Source organism: Macadamia integrifolia, chromosome 14 (assembly GCF_013358625.1).
Source record: "Macadamia integrifolia cultivar HAES 741 chromosome 14, SCU_Mint_v3, whole genome shotgun sequence".
NCBI lineage: Eukaryota > Viridiplantae > Streptophyta > Magnoliopsida > Proteales > Proteaceae > Macadamia > Macadamia integrifolia.
The window spans coordinates 4,877,853-4,898,392 of record NC_056570.1 but is presented as its reverse complement, the minus strand read 5'-3'; the positions used below and the strand labels follow the sequence as shown (position 1 = coordinate 4,898,392).

Here is a 20,540-nt window from a genome sequence, read left to right as displayed (position 1 = left end):
ATGCATCTCGACAGTTGAAGCCTTATGAGCAGAATTATCCAAAAACATGACCTAGAATTGGAAGTTGTAGTGTTTGTATTGAAGATTTGGAGGCATTATCTGTATAGAGAGAAGTGTGAGATATACATCGATCATAAAAGCTTGAAGTACATCTTCATTCAAAAGGAGTTGAAATGAGGCAAAGGCGATGGCTCGAGTTGATCAAAGATTATGATGTTGCCATCAATTACCACATGGGTAAAGCTAACGTTGTGGCAGATGCTTTAAGCAGAAAAACACAGGGATACTCTGCAGCCCTCATAACTACATAATAGCATATACTTGAGGACTTAAGGAAGATGAACATAAAAGTGAGGGTGAATCAGGTTACAAGGAGATTGGCACACCTCACTTTACACCATCACTGATAAGATCAAATCCTCTCAGGATGAGGATCCTAAATTGATGAAAATCAAGGAAGGAGTCAAGGAGGGTAAATAACACGGTTTTATTCTATCGGATGATGGGACCTTGAGGTATGGTACAAGGCTTTGTGTGCCTGATGATGCTGACCTAAAACGGGAAATTATGGAAGAAGCACACAATACCCCTTATTCTGTACACCCAGGAAGCACGAAGATGTATCAGGACGTGAAGGGTGTGTATTGGTGGAACAAGATGAAGAGGGAGATTGCTAATTTTGTAGAACATTGCCTAACATGCCAGCAAGTGAAGGCTAAACACCAGAGGCCATTGGGACTGTTATAGCCACTTCCTGTACCTAAGTGGAAGTGGGAACACATTGGTATGGACTTTATCACGGCATTGCCAAGGACGAAGAGGGGATGTGATGCGATTTGGGTGATTGTGGATCGGTTGACAAAAGCAGCACATTTCCTCGCTGTAAGGATGACCTATTCCTTAGAACAAATGGCTCAGTTGTATATTGATGAAATTATCCGATTGCATGGGGTACCAGTCTCCATTGTGTCTGATCGGGACCCAAGGTTCACATCACATTTTTGGCATAGCTTACAGAATGCCATGGGTACCAGAGTGAACTTTAGTACAGCCTTTCACCCACAGACAGACGGACAGTCTGAACAAACTATACAGATCTTGGAGGATATGTTGAGGGCTTGTGTACTAGATCTCAAGGGTAGTTGGGAAGATCATTTACCACTTGTTGAATTCTCTTATAACAATTATCAGACTTCTATAGGAATGGCACCATATGAGGCCCTTTATGGATGTAAGTGCAGATCTCCTGCCCATTGGGATAAGGTGGGTGAGCGGAAGATCCTTGGTCTTGAAATACTAAAGAGGACTTGAGAGAAGATAGATTTGATTCGAAGACGCATCTTTGCAGCACAAAGTAGGCAAAAGAGCTACGTTGATAGTAAAAGGAAGAGTTTTGATCTGAAGGTACATGACATGGTGTTTCTGAAGACTGCCCCTACAAAGGGAGTAATGAGGTTCAGGAAGAAGGGTAAGTTGAGCCCTAGGTACATTGGACCATTTGAGATTCTTAAGAGGATTAGGCTACTGGCATACTAGCTTGCTCTACCGCCTGCCTTATCTAGGGTGCACGACGTATTTCATGTATCCATGTTGAAGAAGTACATATCAGATTCTTCGCATGCTTTAAGCTATAAGGCACTCCAACTGAAGAAGGATTTGACCTACGGTTAGGCACCGGATCGGATAGTGGAACACAAGGAGCAAGTGTTGCGAAATAGGGCTATACCATTGGTGAAGGTAAAACGGGGAAACCATTCGATACAAGAAGTAACTTGGGAGCGTGACGATGAAATGAGAACTCATTAATCACATCTCTTTGACAATTAAGGTATGTGAATTTTGAGGACGAAATTTTCTTTTTAGTGGGGGAGGATGTAATGCCCCAAATTTTGGAACCTTAGATTATATATCTTTTTATGTTATTTTCTAAGCTTTGTTAAATATGTAAAGTTAGGCTTTATGTTAATGACTTAATGAGTTAGCCTAGTGGTTAGTACCTTGATCAATTAGAGGTCTTAGGTTTAAATCTTGTTAGTAGAGTAAATAAGAGAGTTTTATTAATTGAATTCTTTTTCTTTTACTTCTAAGATTCTTTTCTTTTAATTTTAAGATTCTTTCTTTTATTTTTTTTAAAACATTCTTTGTGGACCCCAATCCCATTTAGACAAAACGTGAAGTTAGAAGAGTGAGAGAGAGAGAGAGGGGAGAAATGGAAGAAAACCGTGGGAAGAGAGAGAGACATGGGCTATAAAAGAAAGAAAAAAAAATAAAGAAAGAGGAAAGAAAACAGAATCGTGAGAACGAAAAGAAGAAAGAAAAAAAAAAGGAGAGAACATAATCGTGAGGAAAGAAAGAAGAAAGAAAGAAAGGGAAAGAAAGAAAGAAAGAAAAGAAGAAAGGAAAAAAGAGAGAACAGAATCATGGGAAAGAAAGAAAGGGAAAGAAAGAAGGAAAGAAAAGAAGAAAGGAAAAAAGAGAGAACAGAATCATGGGAAAGAAAGAAAGGGAGAGGAAGAGGGATTTTGGTGCCTACTCTTCTGTTTTTCTGCCTTCTTCAAGTTGTGTTTGACTTGAGCATTCAGAGCTCAGAGGATGGAAGTAGGAGACTTGCAGGTTGAGGTAAGTGGATTATAGTGGGGTTATACCACAGGTGTGTGGTTTGATTGTGTGATGAGATCTTTTGTATGCTTGTATTTTATACTTATTCTGAATTATGTTTACGTGTGATATGAGTTCATGAGAGTGCTTGATAATTGATGAAGCTGTTTATTAGTGTGATATATATTGATGTGATTCTTATATGAAGATTTTACCTATGTGTTTTTGTAAAGAAAGTGATTTTATGAACAATGATTTTGTGAAAGTGTGTGCGGGAAAATAGACTACTCCGTACTAGAGCAGATAGGGGTGTCTCGTTGAGCCGCGGGACTTACACCCACTATGCACAGTGGTGTATATTTAGTCACAGAGTGGTGACAACAGTGTGGTTGTGTGATTGTGTGATTGTGGGGGCCATGTTTCCCTCTCGTATTATGAGCGGTGGTAGCTTATTTCCCTCAGTGCCAGCTAAAGTGTGATAAAAATAAATATTATTTTTTTATGATTTCATTTTTAATTAAAAGTGTGGTTTTAAGAAATTAAAACTATTTGCTTTAACCGTTGTTTTTGTCTGATGGTTTGCCCTGTGATGAGCTTTACTATTTTCCCTTACTAAGCTGTTAAGCTTAACCCATTATTTGAACATCACAGATGATTGAGAGGATGGTATGCGTGGAGCAGGAGTTCGAGGGTGACCTGAAGTTATTATCAGTTTATTTTATTTTGTTAGATGATTGTAGTAGGATGTGGATTTAAGTAAACTCTGACAGCGCGTTTTTATTTTAATTTGAGAATGCACCTTAGATTGCCACCAGTAAGTAAGGCTTGGGATATTTTATCTGTGAGTAGTTGTTTTATTTTGTTGACATTTGAATACTATAAGTTCTCATATGCCTATTTGTTTTGGTGAATGTTTTGGATCGTTTGATCATTGCCCGTGAGGGCTGTACCCTTACCTGTATCTAAGTTTAGGTCATGATATTTTCGTTGTATCTTTCATGGCTATTTTGCCTCTCAAAAGGCTAAGTGCTACCATCCTCCCTCCCGATGACTCTTTGTTACCATGGATATTACCTCCCATAAAGCAAAACCATATTACGAGTCATTTCTTGAGGGTGAGAATGTAATGTTAGAGCTTGCCTCAAGTCCTTTAGTTATCAACACGGTTCATCTTGAGGGGGAGAGGCCTCTCAAAGATACTAGTAAGGGGGAGGATGGTAAGAATGTAGAGATTAGAAGAGAACAAGAGAAAAAGAGAGAAGAGAACATTATTGGAGAGGATGGAAAGAGGAGAAGGAGAAGAAGAGAAATGATGAGAGAATGTTTTGTGATAGAGAATGTTCTCTACCACACCTATATTACTTCACTAATAAGATATAAGGAACTACATACATCTCCCTAGGGAAGTAAAAGGTAAATAGAGAAAATACAATAAAAGACAACTAGACAATGAACTAACTCCAAAAGTACCCTTGTTACATAAACTCTAACAAGAATATCCCCAAGATGAACTTGCTTAATACGCTCGCTGGAAGAAACAACCTACGACCGACCAGCCAGGTCCATCAGTGCTTGCTGATCCACCTCCTATGTCAAGTCTATTACTACCTTCTGAGATCTCTCTGGTTTGGAAATATTTTAAATTCAGAGAATCTGAAAATCACTAAAGTCTTGGAACATTACTCAACTGTTTAGATTACTCGACACTTTTATTCTCCAACTATTCACCACCAAGTGAAATCAGAACTAAACCTCCGTAAGTTGTGAGATGACTCGGACCATATTACAAAAAAATGTTGCTATCCTTCTAGCTTTTCTTTTTTTTTTTTTTTGGGGGGGGGGGGTGGTGGTGTTGGTTGGTGATCTGTTAAGATCTCAAGATTTTCAGCGTTACTAACCTCTTCTGATGTACATAACTAGGATACTAAGAAGATTATCCAAGAAATTGGAGATGCATGCAGGTACTTCTAAAATTAGTATAACATCTCTTTCGCAAGCAGATCTGGGTTGCAACTTCAATATTGTCAAAATGAACTTTTTGGAAGGTTTCTTTTTTATTTCAAACTGCAAAGTATCATTCTTATTACTTCCTTCAAAGAAAAAGGAAAAGAAAAAGTCCTACCTTATTTCGATTTTACCACTACTGAAAAGGAGTATGAGACCAACATCATTGTGGGGAGTACAAAATGTTGATGCCCAGGAACATGAATTTCCATGAAATTTTTTCTTGTAATTCACCTTCTTGACTCCCTGAGGCAATACCAAAATTAGGAAGCACCATTTCATAAGAAGCAGTTTCAATAACCACTGATGCTAGGTTTACCTGAACTGCATGTTCTAAGGAATACAGATAAACAGCTTTCTCAGAGCACAACAACAAAAATGATTTCTTTGGAATCATATCCTCAACACAGTTTCCTTTACTTGAATCAACACAATCAGATGGAGCAGATCCTTCTTGTCCCTCTGTATACGAATATAGGTCAGATCATTTAGCATTCTCATAAAATAAATTTATTCTTTGGAAGGATGAAGGGGTGGGGTTAAGCTTCTTCATTTGCTTAAATATGCAATCATCTTGAATAAGGAGGACAATGGTAGGCATCCTCATCCTTTTCGGGGAAAACAATTATGGAAGCTACACATATGTAGCCCATACAGTAGTACACATAACAGATAACTGCTTAAGTGAGTATAATTACCCAAAATCTGCATGAATAGAGCTCTGGATGGCTTCTTAGGATGGACCATCGTATTGCTCAATGTGTTCCCAGAGTCGCTCTCAAGAGCTATTACTGATGAGTCTTTTGTCGCTACAAACAAAATGTTCTTCTCAAAACCATGACAGCTGCAGATACCACACTGCAGAGATATCACATCTGCGCATAGTTCACTCATGACTTGTTTTTGATATAATAGAGTGGGTCCTTCCATGTCAACTAATGACACCTGTAGACACCCCCCCCCAAAAAAAAAAAAGATGTTAGCACTCATATCGTCAAAACTCAATTAGGAAAAAAAGGAGAAAACAATTTGTAGATGCTCTAACTATTGCACATGAAAAATATTCAAGCCCTCTGATCCTGTTTTAGTATATCATTGGTGACCTGACATAGAGAGAATGCTCCACAGGACCTCTTGAGACTATGGCTGACAGATCTAATGTACTCTCCAAGTTCACAGGATTGAGAATAATATTTAATGAATTAAAACTAAGAAAAATCATATATTTGAAAATGGATGGTAACATAAAAGGAATATTTAAACATAAATATAGCCTTGGTATGAAATCATTTAAGCTTGCAGCATCAAGACCTATTAACTTCATTAACTAAAGTATAAGAAATACGATAAGCATTTGCTAGCGCACAATAAGACCGAATTGCTCATTTAAACTCACATTGTTACTGAATCTTAAACATAAACCCAGAACTATTTGCAAGATGTTTTCTAAACAAGTATTGGAAACATATGTGCCTCAATAAATCAATGCTTAACTAAACAAACCATTCAACTTACATATCCTTTATCAGAACCAACGGCAAGATGTCCAGAGCCATGGTTAATGTTGATAGAAAGTACAGATCCATTAACCTTAATAAGTTTAACCTTATGGATGATGTGGCTGAACCCTTTCTTTGCAGTTCCTGTCCAAAAATTGTGAAAGGGTCACTAAGAGAGTTCTAAAATTTTATAGAACTGAGAATATTAGCGGGAAAAATCATGATGAAATTTATATAACCAAAAAACCAGGGCCTTGACCATTGATCAAAGTCATGGTGGGTATAATAGTCACTAAAATGGTGTTTTACTCACCGCATTTAATGGTTTTTTTTTAAAACGTTCCCAAATATACTATACTGTATAGAAAAACAAACCAAATAAAATTCATAAAAATTCTTCCAATAATAAAAGGGCAAAACATATATGGTCAGCCTAAATATCAGCCACTTGGCCTATCGTATGGGGACCAAAGTTTGTGGACAAGTAGACCCCTAGGCACCTTGCTCACATGTCAAGTTTCAGAAACAACAACAACAATAACTCAGCCTTATCCCAACTAAATGGAGTTGGCTACATGGATCCTTGCCGTCCAATCAGCTCTATTCGATGTCATATTTGGATACAAGGCCTAAGCTATGCATGTTTTTCCTCACCACTTCTCCTATGGCCATTTTAGGTCTTACCCTAGCTCTTTTAGATCCTTCAATATGAATCAAATCACTCCTTCGTAGTAGAGCATCCAAAGGCCTCCATTGAACATGACCATGCCACCTCAAGCAACTTTCTCATAGCTTATCATGTGCCGGAGCTACTCCCAAACCAGCTCTAATATGATCATTCCATACTTTATCCTTCCTAGTTTTATCACTCATGCATCTCAACATCTTCATCACCGCTACACCGAGTTTATCTACATGATGCTTCTTACTACCCACCATTCCGCATCACATATCATAGCCGGTCATATGGCTGTCCTATAAAATCTTCCTTTAAGTTCAAAAGGAATACGTCAGTCACACAACACTCACAACGCACCAAGGAACCTAATCTTGAACGTCTCTAGTTAATTCATCCATGTTAAGCGCAAACAAATAGGCGCATAAAGCTGATGACGCAACCTAATTGTAATTGGGAATTTACTACCTTGATCCCACCCATAGTTTTTACATTAGTCACCACACTATCATAGATATCTTTAACCATGTCCACATATTTACTTGAAACACTTCTCTACTCTAGTACTTTTCAAAGTAACTCTCTAGGGACTCTCTAACATAAGCTTTTTCAAGTTTCAGCCCAACAGGAAATTGTAAAGTGGCAAAATAGAGCTTTGAAAATCCAGTACTGTGGGAGAGTGCAAATTAGTGGTTAGAGTACCATAGGCATGTATGGACATACATGGGGATGGATGCCTAGTATACAGTGGAGTATATCGTTGAATTTGAGTATGAAATTTGACGAGTGGCCTATCTAGACCGTCCATTGTCAATCTAATGACTGAAGTAGCCACATCATCTTGTCATGTGAAAAAATTTTGTGGACCGAAGGGAAGCTTTTGATGGGGCCATTTAGTGGCATTTTTCCTGTGATACCCTACTTTTTAAAACCGGTCTAATTACACGGTTGATCCGGTTTTACCATGCAGGACCCGAACCAGAGAGGGTTAAGGCGGGTTCCTTATGGACCATGATGGCAAGGGTGACTTTGAACATAGGTTGGCCAGACAAATCCGAGTCAGTGCCAGAGGAGACGGGTGTACCCAAGCCGTGCACATGCACATATCATAAGGCCATGTACGGATAATGCTGGTATGTAGCCGTATCCTAAAGCGCATACGTATAATATACCTTGTGCCGAGAGTGAGATACATGCCGAGAGTCGAATTCCATCAAAATCCTACTTGTTGGCCAATTTTCGGCCCTCAGGTGGGCGGTCACAGCCCACCTGAGTGACCCACCTATGTGGTTAATAGATATTTTAAAAAGGTATAAATAACATTTATTGTGTTTTTCATTTTCTCATTATTACACTAAAGAGTTGGTGAGAAGAGTAAAGAGGAGAGAGAAAAGAAGGGAGAAGAGAGAACGAAGAAGAAGAAAGGGGAAGGAAGAGGAAGAAGAAATGGATTTAAGCAACGCCAAGGTTTGATCTTCCCATTCCGACGCCGGAAGAGTGATCCCCAACACGAGATCTACGATTGGAGGTGAGCAAAGGCTATGTTTCTTAAACTTTCACCAAACCCAAGTAAAACCCTTGATTTGGGTAGAGTTCTTTGAGGTCTTGTAAATCCCCGTTGAGATAGTGAATCTAAGGTTTAATAGATGGTCTATGTGTTGATTTTGAAGGATTTGAAGAAATGTTTACAAGATTGGAGAAGCATTGGTGATTTCTTGAGCTAAGAAGTGATTTTTGGGGTTTTGATAGAGTTCTTGAGCAAAGAAGGTAAGATGGCTTCTCAATCCTTAAATCTAACTTAGATCTAGGTTAAAATCATCTTATAAGACCTTGAATGTGTGGAAAATGTGATTGAAAGAGCCCCATTTGATTTCCCAAAAGTTGGGAAAAGTTTCAAGGAAGAAGGCAAATTTCCACCCTCTCAGGTGGGCCGGGACCGGTGGGCCAACAGCCCGCCTGAGAGCACCCGCCTGAGAAGGTAGGCCTTCGGGGCCAACCGGTGGGCCGACCTGCCCGCCGGTCATAACCCAGCCCTCGGTCCCTACCGACTGGTCGACCTGCCCGCCGGTCATAACCGGTGGGTCGACCGGTGGGCCGTGACAGGTGGGCTGTCCGACCCACCCGAGTGGCCCCCAACGTGATTTTTGTGTCCGAATGGACCCAAAACGGATGTGCAACCTTATTTTATGATTCTAAACATGATTTAACCATCAAATCTTGTTATTTTTTACCCCAAGGGGATGAAATGCTAACCCCCTTCACTTATGATAGGTTCACAAAAATTTGTGTTTCTTGCGCCGGATCTCACTTGTACCGGGCGGGAGTCTTTGTACACAACAAGTAAGTGGGGAGAGGACGTTTGACTTTATTTTAAAGCTTATTTGGCATCATTCAATTGTATCTAGACTAGCCATGTCATCATGCAAATTATGTGTAGCTTAGTCATCCTCATATGATTATGACATGTGTGTTGTGTTTTACTTTCTCAATACTAAATGATTGATGTGCTTATGTGATGAATGATGGGATCACTGTGTATGATGCATTATTAGACTAGATGCCGTAGTCGGCTTGGAAACGAGTGCATTGGTGGCCCGTGGAATGGGACGCGGTGGCACTATACAATCTTACTATGTCATATAGGAGCATGCGGTTTAGGATTATCATCTTCCCATGCTACGACCCTTCCCAACAGGGGTTGAGGTGTTGGGTTATCACTTGGGGGAAGCAGTGGTCGCGGGTGTCGGGTCACTGTGGCTGTTAGACATACGCCCGACTGGTCATTAGGACAGTCGGCAACCTCAGTAGTATATTCAAGAGGGCCAATTGTACTGCTTTTAAATTGCTGGAGTCAGCACCTTTACTTTCTGTCATTTAATTTTATGTTAAGAGCCGGTAGTCAGCATGCTTTACTTTTTCGAGTACTCACGGTGGGCCTTCTCCGACAGCCCTATGGGCGTATCGCGGGATGGAGTTCGCGGCTCGTACACGGAGTATACGTGCATTGTGGTTGTAGTAGCACTAAACCAAAGACTTAGTAATGTTTAGGTGGATGAGGTTTAAAATGAATTGCATAGCATGTAGTGCATATGGATGTGATTGTTGTGTGGATTGTTGTGTAGTCCTTCTTTTCACTTACTGAGCTAGTGAGCTCATCCCACGTGCGCACCTCTTTTAGATGATTACGCAGGTCACCAGCCTGAAGATCAAGGGTCGGGCCCCACAGTTGAGTTTCCCGATGAGGATTGGTGGGTCCCCAAGGAGTATGAGAACGGTACGGATTGCACGTGCGAGGGCTGTGCTGCGGGACCGCAGTATTGACGCCGTACAGGGTTTTACTTTTTGATTCTTTTGATGACCCCTTTTTGTGTACTTGATATGTGAATTGTTATTCTTTTTGTGTAAATATCATCCCTGCGGGCCCACATGTATTTATCTATATACTACGAATTGGGTATCAAGTATATTGGGGGTATTTACAAGTAAATTAAGTCTTCCGCTGAACTTTTGAACGATTATCTTAGTTGTGTGTATGCTGTGGTTGGGTACTGTATCAGATGATCCTGGCAGGTTTGGGTTAACCGGAGTTAACCCGGTCACCGGTCCGGTTCTGTGAGAACGAGGTGTGACATTTCCCCATTGAAATGATCCTAAAGAAGTTAAATCATATTTTGTTAACAGCCAAATTGGTAGAATGCTTGAGTGATCTAGCTGATCACACAAGCCCTTTATTTATAATAAGAAAAAGAGAGTCATAAAAGAACATCAAGTTATACCCCAACTACAACTATGGCCCCCATCCATCTGCCCCACTCTAAATAGGGTTGGTGGAATGGGGAAAGTACCCTAGTGCCCATGTGGTACACTTAAATCTATATACTAACACTCCCCCTCAAGTTGGTGCATAGATATCACACATGCCCAACTTGACTAAATAAGTATGAAACATCTTCCCGACTAACCCTGTAGTGAACACATCGGCTAACTGATCACCAAACTTCCACAAAGGGTACACTTTAAACCAGCATCCAAATTTATTTATGAAGTGTTTGTCAATCTACACGTTTGGTACAGTCATGCTGTACTAGATTTTGAGCAATACGGATAGCGGCCTTGTTATCATAGTAGAGCACCATAGGAAGAAGAACAAGTACACCAACATCATCTAACAGCGTGTGTACCCACAACAACTCACAAATTCCTTGTGCCATAACACGAAACTCTACTTAAGCACTGGACCTAGCCACCACATTTTGCTTCTTGGTGCGCCAGGTGACAAGATTCCCACCCACAAATGTAAAATAACCTAAGATGGACATTTTGTCAGGTGAACCAGCCCAATCAGCATTTCTATAGGCTTCAACTCTGAAATGATCATGAGGAGATAAAAGGATCCCTTTTCCTTAAGCTGACTTTAAGTACCTCAAGATACATGTAACTGTCGTTTATACCCGTACCCTAATAGATTTTTCCTTATGTGACTGAATGCTAATGAATCATAAGAGAGTGCCAATACAAATGACCATTGGTTGGCATCTGTGTTCTACCACGAGGGAAGGACTGATCCCACTTGCAAGTGTTACTCATGCCAGGACAAGTGGAAGGGCTTTAAACCACTAAAGAAGAAGTCAGTGTAAGTCCTTTACCATTGAAGAGAATTTTTTTTTTTTTTTTTTTTTTTTTTTTGGGTGAATAAATAAATTCATTACCAAGAGAGAAAAATTACAACCCCAAGAACAAAGGGGTGGAGGAGAAGAGAAAACAAAACTCAGATGAGGGTCAATCCTAATGATGGAGTTAGGCAGCTCCCAGGAGTTTACAATATGACAATTTCTAGGGGAGGGGATACATGAGGTAGAGGCCCAAGAAATTTTTGCCTTGACATCAAAAGAGATGGAGCCCCAAATCTTATCCAAAGAGTGAGAGTTGGAGGTCCATTTCATATGGTTTCTTTCCATCCAAATCTGATTGATGGTGGCGCAGAAGGTGAGCTTTCCCACTAGGTCACATATTGATTTCCCCTGAAAAGTCACATCCATCTAAATCCACTCCCTTTGGAAAGAAGGATTTTTCTATTTGCTGGCCAACATTTGGAGATAACACCTTTCCAAATGGAGTTGGAGAGAGGACAAGCGAAAAAGAGACGCTCAATATCTTCCGGCTTATTTCCACATGAGATACACATAGGATCAACAAGGATACCTGTATGGATGAGGAATGATTTCGTGGGCAAGGCGTTGTTGAAAACTCTCCAGGTCGTCAAGCTCTGGCGGGGGATGTGGTGCAGGAACCAAATGAGCCTGTGCCAAGGAGTGATAGGTCTATGGGTCCTGAAAAAATCCCAAGCAGATCTAGAGGAGATCTTTGAAGCAACTGGCAACCAAATGATAGTATCCTTTCTTTAACTCTGGGATGCTTGGATAGGAGGGAGGTCGTTCCAGATGTCAGCAAGTTGGGCCATAGAATGGCTTGGCGGGGACCAGCTCCCTAAAGAGATTATATCTGCCACAAGAGCATACTTGGATAAGCCTAAACTGTAGATGTTTCTAGCAGAAATGGTGTGATGGAGGATTCCTTTGGGGTGCCAGGGATCAAGCCAAAGAAGAGTGGAGGCTCCATCTCCAATTTTGGTGGAAATAGCTGGGGAGATAGAGAGCCGGGTGTCCAAGATCTTCCGCCAAACCCAAGAAGCATCAATATGGGTTTTCACTGTCCAGAAAGAGTCCTTTCTGAGAAGGTTTGAGTACACCCAATAAATCCATATACTTTTCTGCTTAGTGATTACTCTCCAGGCAAGCTTGATAATACCTGCAAGGGTAACATCCTTGATTCTTCTTAATCCTAGACCTCCTTCAGATTTCGAGAGACAGACACCAGCCCAACAGATGGGGTGGAGGAATCTGGAGCACTCACTTCCTTTCCACAAGAAAGCAGCAAAGATGGACTCAAACTTGGCAATGATGGATTCCAGAAGCCCATATATACCCGACCAATAAATCTAGGAAGCTTGGAGAACTGATCTAATGAGCTCTAGCCGACCCGTAAAGGATAGGAGCTTTCCTTTCCAGAGATGAAGCCTCTTCCTAATGAGATTGAGTATAGGAGCACAATGATGAGTAGATAACTATTGAAGGGAATTACCCGAACCCCAGTAGTGAAATACACCAAGAAATGGCCCACACTTGCAAACACCTATGGGACCCTCCACACTACCAACATGTCCTATTCCACCCAAAGGGGACCAAAATAACCCACACCGGCTGATGGTGGATGGACACCAACCAGTGAACACCCTCCGATGAGGGTACTGGCCAAAATCGGGTTATTTGGTTGTGGGAACCGGGCCCTCGCACTTGTGCACCTCAAACCACCTCCAATAGCTGGTACAACCTACCAAGGAGTGGATTAATGTATTGGGTCACCTCGAGGTGGGCCCGCTAGTGCCAAATTAAGGATTAACCCGATAATGAGTGAAAACTCATTATTTCCCAAATAGCACTTATATGACTTAAGTAACGATAAATACAACCTCTTGCTCACTCATTTTCATTCCTACCAACTCAAGAGCTAGAGAAGAGAGAAAGGAGAAGAAGCAGAAGGTGAGCAAGAGAGGGGAAGAAGAGGAGAGCAAGGGGATCACCAACCCAATTAAGGTGAGTTCTTCTCTCTCTACTTGCTATGTAGCAATCTCTCTCCTACCCCATTTTAAGACCAAAGCTAAAGTAGGCAAACCCTAATCGATTTCCCTCTACCCACCTACCCAACCTACAAATTGGATGGGGGAAATGGTGTAAGAGACCTAACCTAGCATGTTGGTTGCTCACATTGAGTGTGTAGACCTTCCCTATAGATAACCCCATCTCAAGTCCCCAAATTGGGCAACCCAAACCCTAGAGTGGTGACCATTGCCCAATTTTCCTGAAATTAACCCTCCCAGCCTAACATTATGTTGGGGAAATGGGATTATACATATATGTGGAGGGTTTAAGGTGATCATAGAGGGACTTGATGGCTATTGTATGTGCACTAACCAGACACCCTAATTTTAAGGTAACCTAGGCCTTTAAAATGGGAAACTAAGTAAACCTTGCACTCCTATAACATCTAAACCACCAATTTACTAACCTTAGACTAAATGAGGTGCATGATGCCCTCTAGTTGTAAACTAAACCTAGGACTAAACCCTAGTTGTAAGCCATGAAAAAGAGGGAAAAATGGGAACTTTAGATGGAATAGACCCCCTTATGGGATCAACCACACACTTAGACACTCAAGGGGACCCCCATGACTTAGGGAGCAAATCTGTGCAGAGAAGTCCCAATTTGGCTCCACCGGATGATGCCCACTGGTTAATCACCACTACCCATTGATTAGTGATTATCCACCGGTGGACATCTTGTATGTTTTGAAACCTCTCGGATCTATCCCCCAGTAAGATCATCGGTGGATCACCATCACCTGATGAGCATCCACCAGTGAAGCCTGCAGAGATTTTTGAGTTCTTTTATGAGCTCTCGGATTAATCAACCGGTGAGCTCACCGGTGAACCGTTTGAAACCTTATTTTGACCTTTTTTATTATCCTTTGACCTATAGGAAGACCCATCCCATGCTTGCCAATTGACCTAAAAATCCTTTGACTTATAGGAATAGAACTGGCTAACGGTGGAGCAGCACGGCAAGAGATCATCAGCTTTCTGCAATCAATAGAAACACAAGGTGAGTTGGTGTTATGTATGTTTTATAGAGTGTTTATAACATGTGTATCCATGCGTATGGTCATAAACATTTTAGATATAAATCTGTTACTATTGGTGAATATTGATTGTGCACAATAATATGTTTGTGTACATGTGTGTTGTGGGTTAATGGGATGCAGGGTAGCCGAAGGTTGGGTTCCGACACTGCATGCCTAGGGTGTGGATGAGTGTGTGGAGGATTGGGATGCAGGGTAGCTGAAGGTTGGGTTCCAACACTGTATGTCCATGGTGTGTGAGTGTTGGGTATAGGGTAGTCGAAGGTCTAGTTTCAGCACTGTATTGCCCACAAGGGGTGTGAGTATGATTGTGATGTGACATGTGTGACGATAGATTGCATCGGGCTAGGAAAACAACCAGGCTGCTACAACCCTTGCCAATAAGGGGATAGGTATTGGCTAATCCTACCATTCGATGGACTGATGTTGGGTACCGACGTCGTGACAAACCCTTCACCAATGTTAGATACCAGTGTTGTGGTATAACCCTTCACACGAAGTTGGATTAGGTGTTAAGGTATATATGGGGGATTATCAATAGGGGTTTGCTGGGTAACGATGTTTGGTACCGGAACCAGCACACTCCTGTCTCGCAACTAGCTTGTATCCTTGTAAGAACGATGATGGGACCTTCGTAACTGAGGATACCACCTATGTTGTAATAGACCTAAGACCTAAAATGAACTTAGAAACTCTTGATTAGCTTGCATCGGGCTAGGAAAACAACCCAAGTGCTACAACCTTTGCCAATAAGGGGATAGATATTGGCTAATCCTACCATCCGATGGACCGATGTTGGGTACCAGCATTGTGACAAACCCTTCACCGATGTTAGATGCCAGTGTTGTGGTATACCCTTCACACGATGTTGGATTCGGTGTTGAGATATATATGGGGGATTATTAATAAAGGTTTTCCAGGTAACGATGTTTGGTATCAGAACTAGCATTTTCCTGTCTCACAACTAGCTTATATCCTCGAAAGACAGATAATAGAACCTTCGTAACCGAGGATACCATCTATGTTGCAGTAGCACTAAGACCTAATATGGATCATGTCATTACATTCATTTAACCTTGGTTGATTCAATTCTGTTGTGTCATAATTGAAATTAATTAATCTTGTTGATATTATTTGTTGTATCCATACTTGTTTATGCTTGCTTGCATGTCCACCCCTCACTGGGCTTCGTGGAATCTCACCACATTTTATATATGTTTTTAGATGGTGATCCAGGTATCCCTTCAAAGGCCATAGCAGAAGTGTCAGCTCTGTATAGGGATGAGGTGTGGGCTCAAGAACTAGCTGAACACTAACCTGGTTGTGTTTGTAAGAGCTGTTGTACCTACAGGGCACTTTGAGGATGATAGGACTCATCCTTACCTTTTGATCCTTATGTGCATATACAGATTATGGTACAATACTTTAATATGTAGGATATATTGAATGGTTGATCACTCCTTTTTGTATAAATATATCAAATATCAATAGAGGTTCGCCAGTTGTAATTATATAAATGTCTATTATATACTTGTTGATTTTAGTTTAATTAATAACTTGTGAACTTAAAGTACTGCATCAGAGATCCTAGTTGGATTGTTGGATGCAAGTGTGTGTCCAAGTCACCCGCCCCTAGAAAAGTGAAGGTGAGGTGTGACACTGCCTCCATGTGGGAAGAATAGGGATCATGCATAAACTGACTTACCAAGGTAACAACCACAGCGATATCAGGCCAAGTGTGGGAGAGATAAATCAGCTTTCTAACCAACCATTAACAACGGCCTTTGTCCAATGGCTCACCCTCCTTTTCCTTGAGCCCAGTATTAGCTTCCACGGGAGTATCAGAATAATGACAATCCAACAATCCAGTTTTAGATAACAGATCAAGGATGTACTTCCTCTGAGAAAGAAAGATCCCTTTAGAAGGCCGAGCAACTTTAATCCGAAAAAAGTACCTTAGTTTTCCTAGACCTTTTATCTCAAACTCTCGACCAAGAAAGCTCTTGAGGCGACCAATCTCAATTCTCAACACTGTCGTTTCCGATTACCACAATGTCATCCACAAAGACAATGAGCATAATAACTCTATCACCCAACCTCTTAATGAACAATGTGTGGTCATTGCTCTGCCTATAACCCACAGGGACCATTGCTTTGTGAAACCTTCCAAACCATGCCCAAGGTGACTGTTTTAACCCATAGAGAGCACGCTTCAACTTAAAGACTATGCCATGAGTTCCCTTATTGAAAAATCCTAGTGGAATATCCATGTACACTTCCTCGTTGAGCTCTCTATGAAGGAAAGCATTCTTAACGTCAATTTGTTGGAGATCTCATCCCAAATTTATAGCACATAAAGGTAAAACTCGCACAAAGTCAACTTAGCAACAGGTGCAAAAATCTCCTGGTAGTGGATACCATATGTCTGAGTGAACCCTTTAGCCACTAGCCTAACTTTGTACCTGTCCACTAAGCTGTCAAAATTTTTTTCTTTATCACAAACACCCATTTACACCCAATTGGTCTCTTTCCAAGAGGAGAGTCACAAGTTCCCATGTATCATTCCTTTTTAGGGCTCCCATTTCTTCCACCATTGATGCCTTCCATTTTTCATCTGCAAACTCTTCCTGCCAATTATGGGGAACACGAACAAAAGAAAGAGCGGACACAAATGCACGATAGAAGGGAGAAGGGAATCATAACAGACAACATGAGATATTGGGTGTTGAGTACAAGTCCTAACATCTTTCCTAAGAGCAATAGGTTGGTCAGAAGGAGTTGTACTAGATGACGTGTTAGGCTCAATAGGCTTTAGATCGAGAGCTGGTGAAGGGATGTGTAAACGTGATGTAGTAGTGGTGGTGGTCTGAAGTTGCTTGTGTTCATTTTAACCGTTTCTCTTTCATCAACACCAATGTGTGCTATGATAACACATGCCATGGCCAAATTTAAGAAAAGAATTAGCACTACAGTCATGGTTTTAAGTATCAGTGAGTATCGTGCCGTTTCGGCCGATACATATTCGGTAACGGTATCGGTATCAGTATCGGTAGGCATAGGCACGATATATACCGATACGCTACAGAGAATTTTTTAACCCTCTTTGTGTATCGGTGTATGGGTAGTATCGTATTGTGCCGTACCGTATCAGTACGTATCGGTACCGATACGTACGATACTCCACGATACGAACTTTTGAAAACCTAAAAATTCCTAGGAGTATCGGTACGTATCGCACTGTATTGTACAGTATCGTACCAATAAGTACCGATACGGTACGATGCGGCTTCTTAAGTGTGGAATGTGCCTTTTTTGTTTGAAACAAACACTTCAAACTCTCTTACCATTTACCAACAGTTTTCTATATTTCTCTTCTTTTTTCCCCTTTGATTCACACACCTTTTTGGAGACTCAAATGGTAGATTGAAGAAAACATTGTGGAAGTGAATGGTTCAAACAAGACAAGGATGGTGTAACTCAACCAGATAGTGATGATGATGATCAAGACAAGGATGGTGTTGCTGATGATGATGATGATGATGATGATGACGATGGTGGTGGTGGTGGTGGTGGTAGTGGTGGTGCCCAAACTTATGTACCAGTACATTTCACAGAGGAGACTCCATTTACACATGCAACCCAAGATAGTCATCATGGTGCTCACACACAACCAAAGTCTTATAGTCAGAGGGGTAGGCGATCCCACAATCCGAGTACTACTAATGCATTGATGAGTAGCATGGAGTCAATGAGCATTAGTTCAGATCCCGCTGGTTCTTCATCCAGACATGGACACCATGTATCTTCAGATGCATCTTCAGGCTATGGAAATGGGACTTATGCAGGACAATCATTTGCCAATCCAAAGCAGTACAGAAGTTCAGATCATACTGGTTCCTCATCTGGACATGGACACCATGTTTCTTCAGGTGCTTCTTCAGGCTATGGATATGGGACTTATGCAGGACCAACATTGGCCACTCCTGAGCAGCACAGAAGATTCTACAATGAATGGGAGACCCACTACCATAAATATTTCGATTGGGGTAAATATTGTGCCTATATTCGACAAGTGCAGAACATCATCTTAGTTGCTCCTATTGAAGAAGAAGGTCCTAGCCAAGGATTTGAACCACCACGACACTCTTCATGACACTCATCACAGTGGCAATGGCAATGAGGAAAGAAAAAACTGTAAGAAACCTCATCATTTTGAACATTTTCAACTCAATATATTTGTCTATCAATACGATACCCTCTACTTAAGTATTTATGCATTCTACATGTTATATATAGCTTTTTTTAACTGTTTGCTTATGCAAAAGTGCATAAAATTGTGTTCCCTATCCATTTATGTGCGTATCTTAGCGTATCTCCGATACGATACGATACCCTCCGATACATATCTTAATTTTGACCGACCGATACAGAGACCGATACCGATACTTTAATCCTTGACTACAGGTGATATAAAATCTAGCCATAATGGTTGAAACCTGATCACAACAGTTCAATTTTTTTATTTTTTTTTGTGGGGCTGGGGCTGGGGCTGGGGCTGGGGCTGGGGCTGGGGGGAGAACATAATGTCCAAATTCAAGAAAAGAATCAGCACTACAAGTGATATAAAATCTAGCCATAATGGTTGCTCTGGGCAAACAAAATTTTTTTTTTACCAAATCTGATCACAACAGTCCATTTTTTTTTTTTTTTTTTTTTTTGGGTGGGGTGGGGAGATTGATTCACACATTTCCATACAATCACGATGTCATGAGATCTCTCCCCAAAAAAAAAATTCATAAATCTTGGTCATTTCTCTCTTAAAATGCAGGGAGACATTTGTAGAATGAATTGTGCATCTAGGCATACCTAAGAAATTGTTTTCTGAAGCAAAGGGCTCTGGATTGAATTGAAAGATACGAACCTGCATGGAAGATAAATAATGATGCGTTATATAACCACCACACAGAAATGAACCACAATTTATCCTGGTACAAAATTTAAAACTTCACCATTCCACTTTGATCTCCAGAAACAAGAACCCGGGAGTTGCTATCAAAATACAATGCTGTCACTGGAACACCACTCAAAGAGTAATCATCTTCACTCTGCATGATCAAAGCAGACAGGAATAACTATAGTCCAAAGATACTGGCCAAATAACAAGAAAGGAGTGTAATGTGGAGAGAGATCATTGATGAACCGGTATGTGTCTTCTTTACTGCTCTGGTACAGTCACACATTTACAGGACTTAACTAGAAAAAGAAAGTTATTGCAATGACGAAAAAATTACCTGTTGATTTACTGATGAAATCGGAAGGAAAAGGGGGAAAGATAGATCCCAAAAATTTATAGCTCCATTGCTGTGCCCTGTTATATACAAATTTTTAATCTTCGCAAACCCGCTGAAATGTGTTGAATATAAGTTGTTTGCATCTTTTCCTTTCACGTAAGGAAGCAATGGTATGGAATTTTTCACAAGAAAATTGTAATCCTACAGAATCGGAAAAATTATTAGACTACAATATCAGATAGTCAACCAAGTTCCAGACGGATGCAAGAGTAATGGATTAAGTAGCAAACATTCTATATTAAATTACCTCATCAGTAGAAGTTAACGGAATTGAATCATTTGTAATGATTTTTGCTATGGTGATGCTTGAATCCGCAAATGGCAGCTTTACCACTACCTCCTTTGGAACTGACATAGGTGACTTTGACTGGCACTGTAATAGATACTTTCCAATCGTAGAATCATCATAAACATACAGCTGGCCCGATTTTAGCAGGATGAGAAGAAAGTCTCCTTTTTGTTTGCTTTGGTCACTGGTGCTTGAAATGATCTCCATATCTAAACACGGTTCTGGAAGAGGAAAAATGAACTTAATTGTACGGGATTCTGTATGTTCATTCATCATAATTACCTGACACAACGGAACCAAACGTTAAGTTCTAGAAAAAAGATGACAGGGTTACAAAGTGGGAATAAGCTAGATTCAGGTAATGACAT

At 40.7% G+C, this 20,540-nt stretch overlaps 1 protein-coding gene across 1 annotated transcript in view; it reads right to left on the bottom strand.

Annotated features, from left to right (window-relative positions):
- Window positions 1-20,540, bottom strand: part of LOC122061708 — a 103,406-nt gene that overhangs the window by 47,980 nt on the left and 34,886 nt on the right. The window contains 8 exon segments of the mRNA XM_042625126.1: window positions 4,721-4,848; window positions 4,922-5,064; window positions 5,301-5,547; window positions 6,118-6,245; window positions 19,399-19,453; window positions 19,542-19,637; window positions 19,824-20,024; window positions 20,131-20,454. Of these exon segments, the coding sequence (XP_042481060.1) occupies window positions 4,721-4,848; window positions 4,922-5,064; window positions 5,301-5,547; window positions 6,118-6,245; window positions 19,399-19,453; window positions 19,542-19,637; window positions 19,824-20,024; window positions 20,131-20,454 (1,322 nt within the window).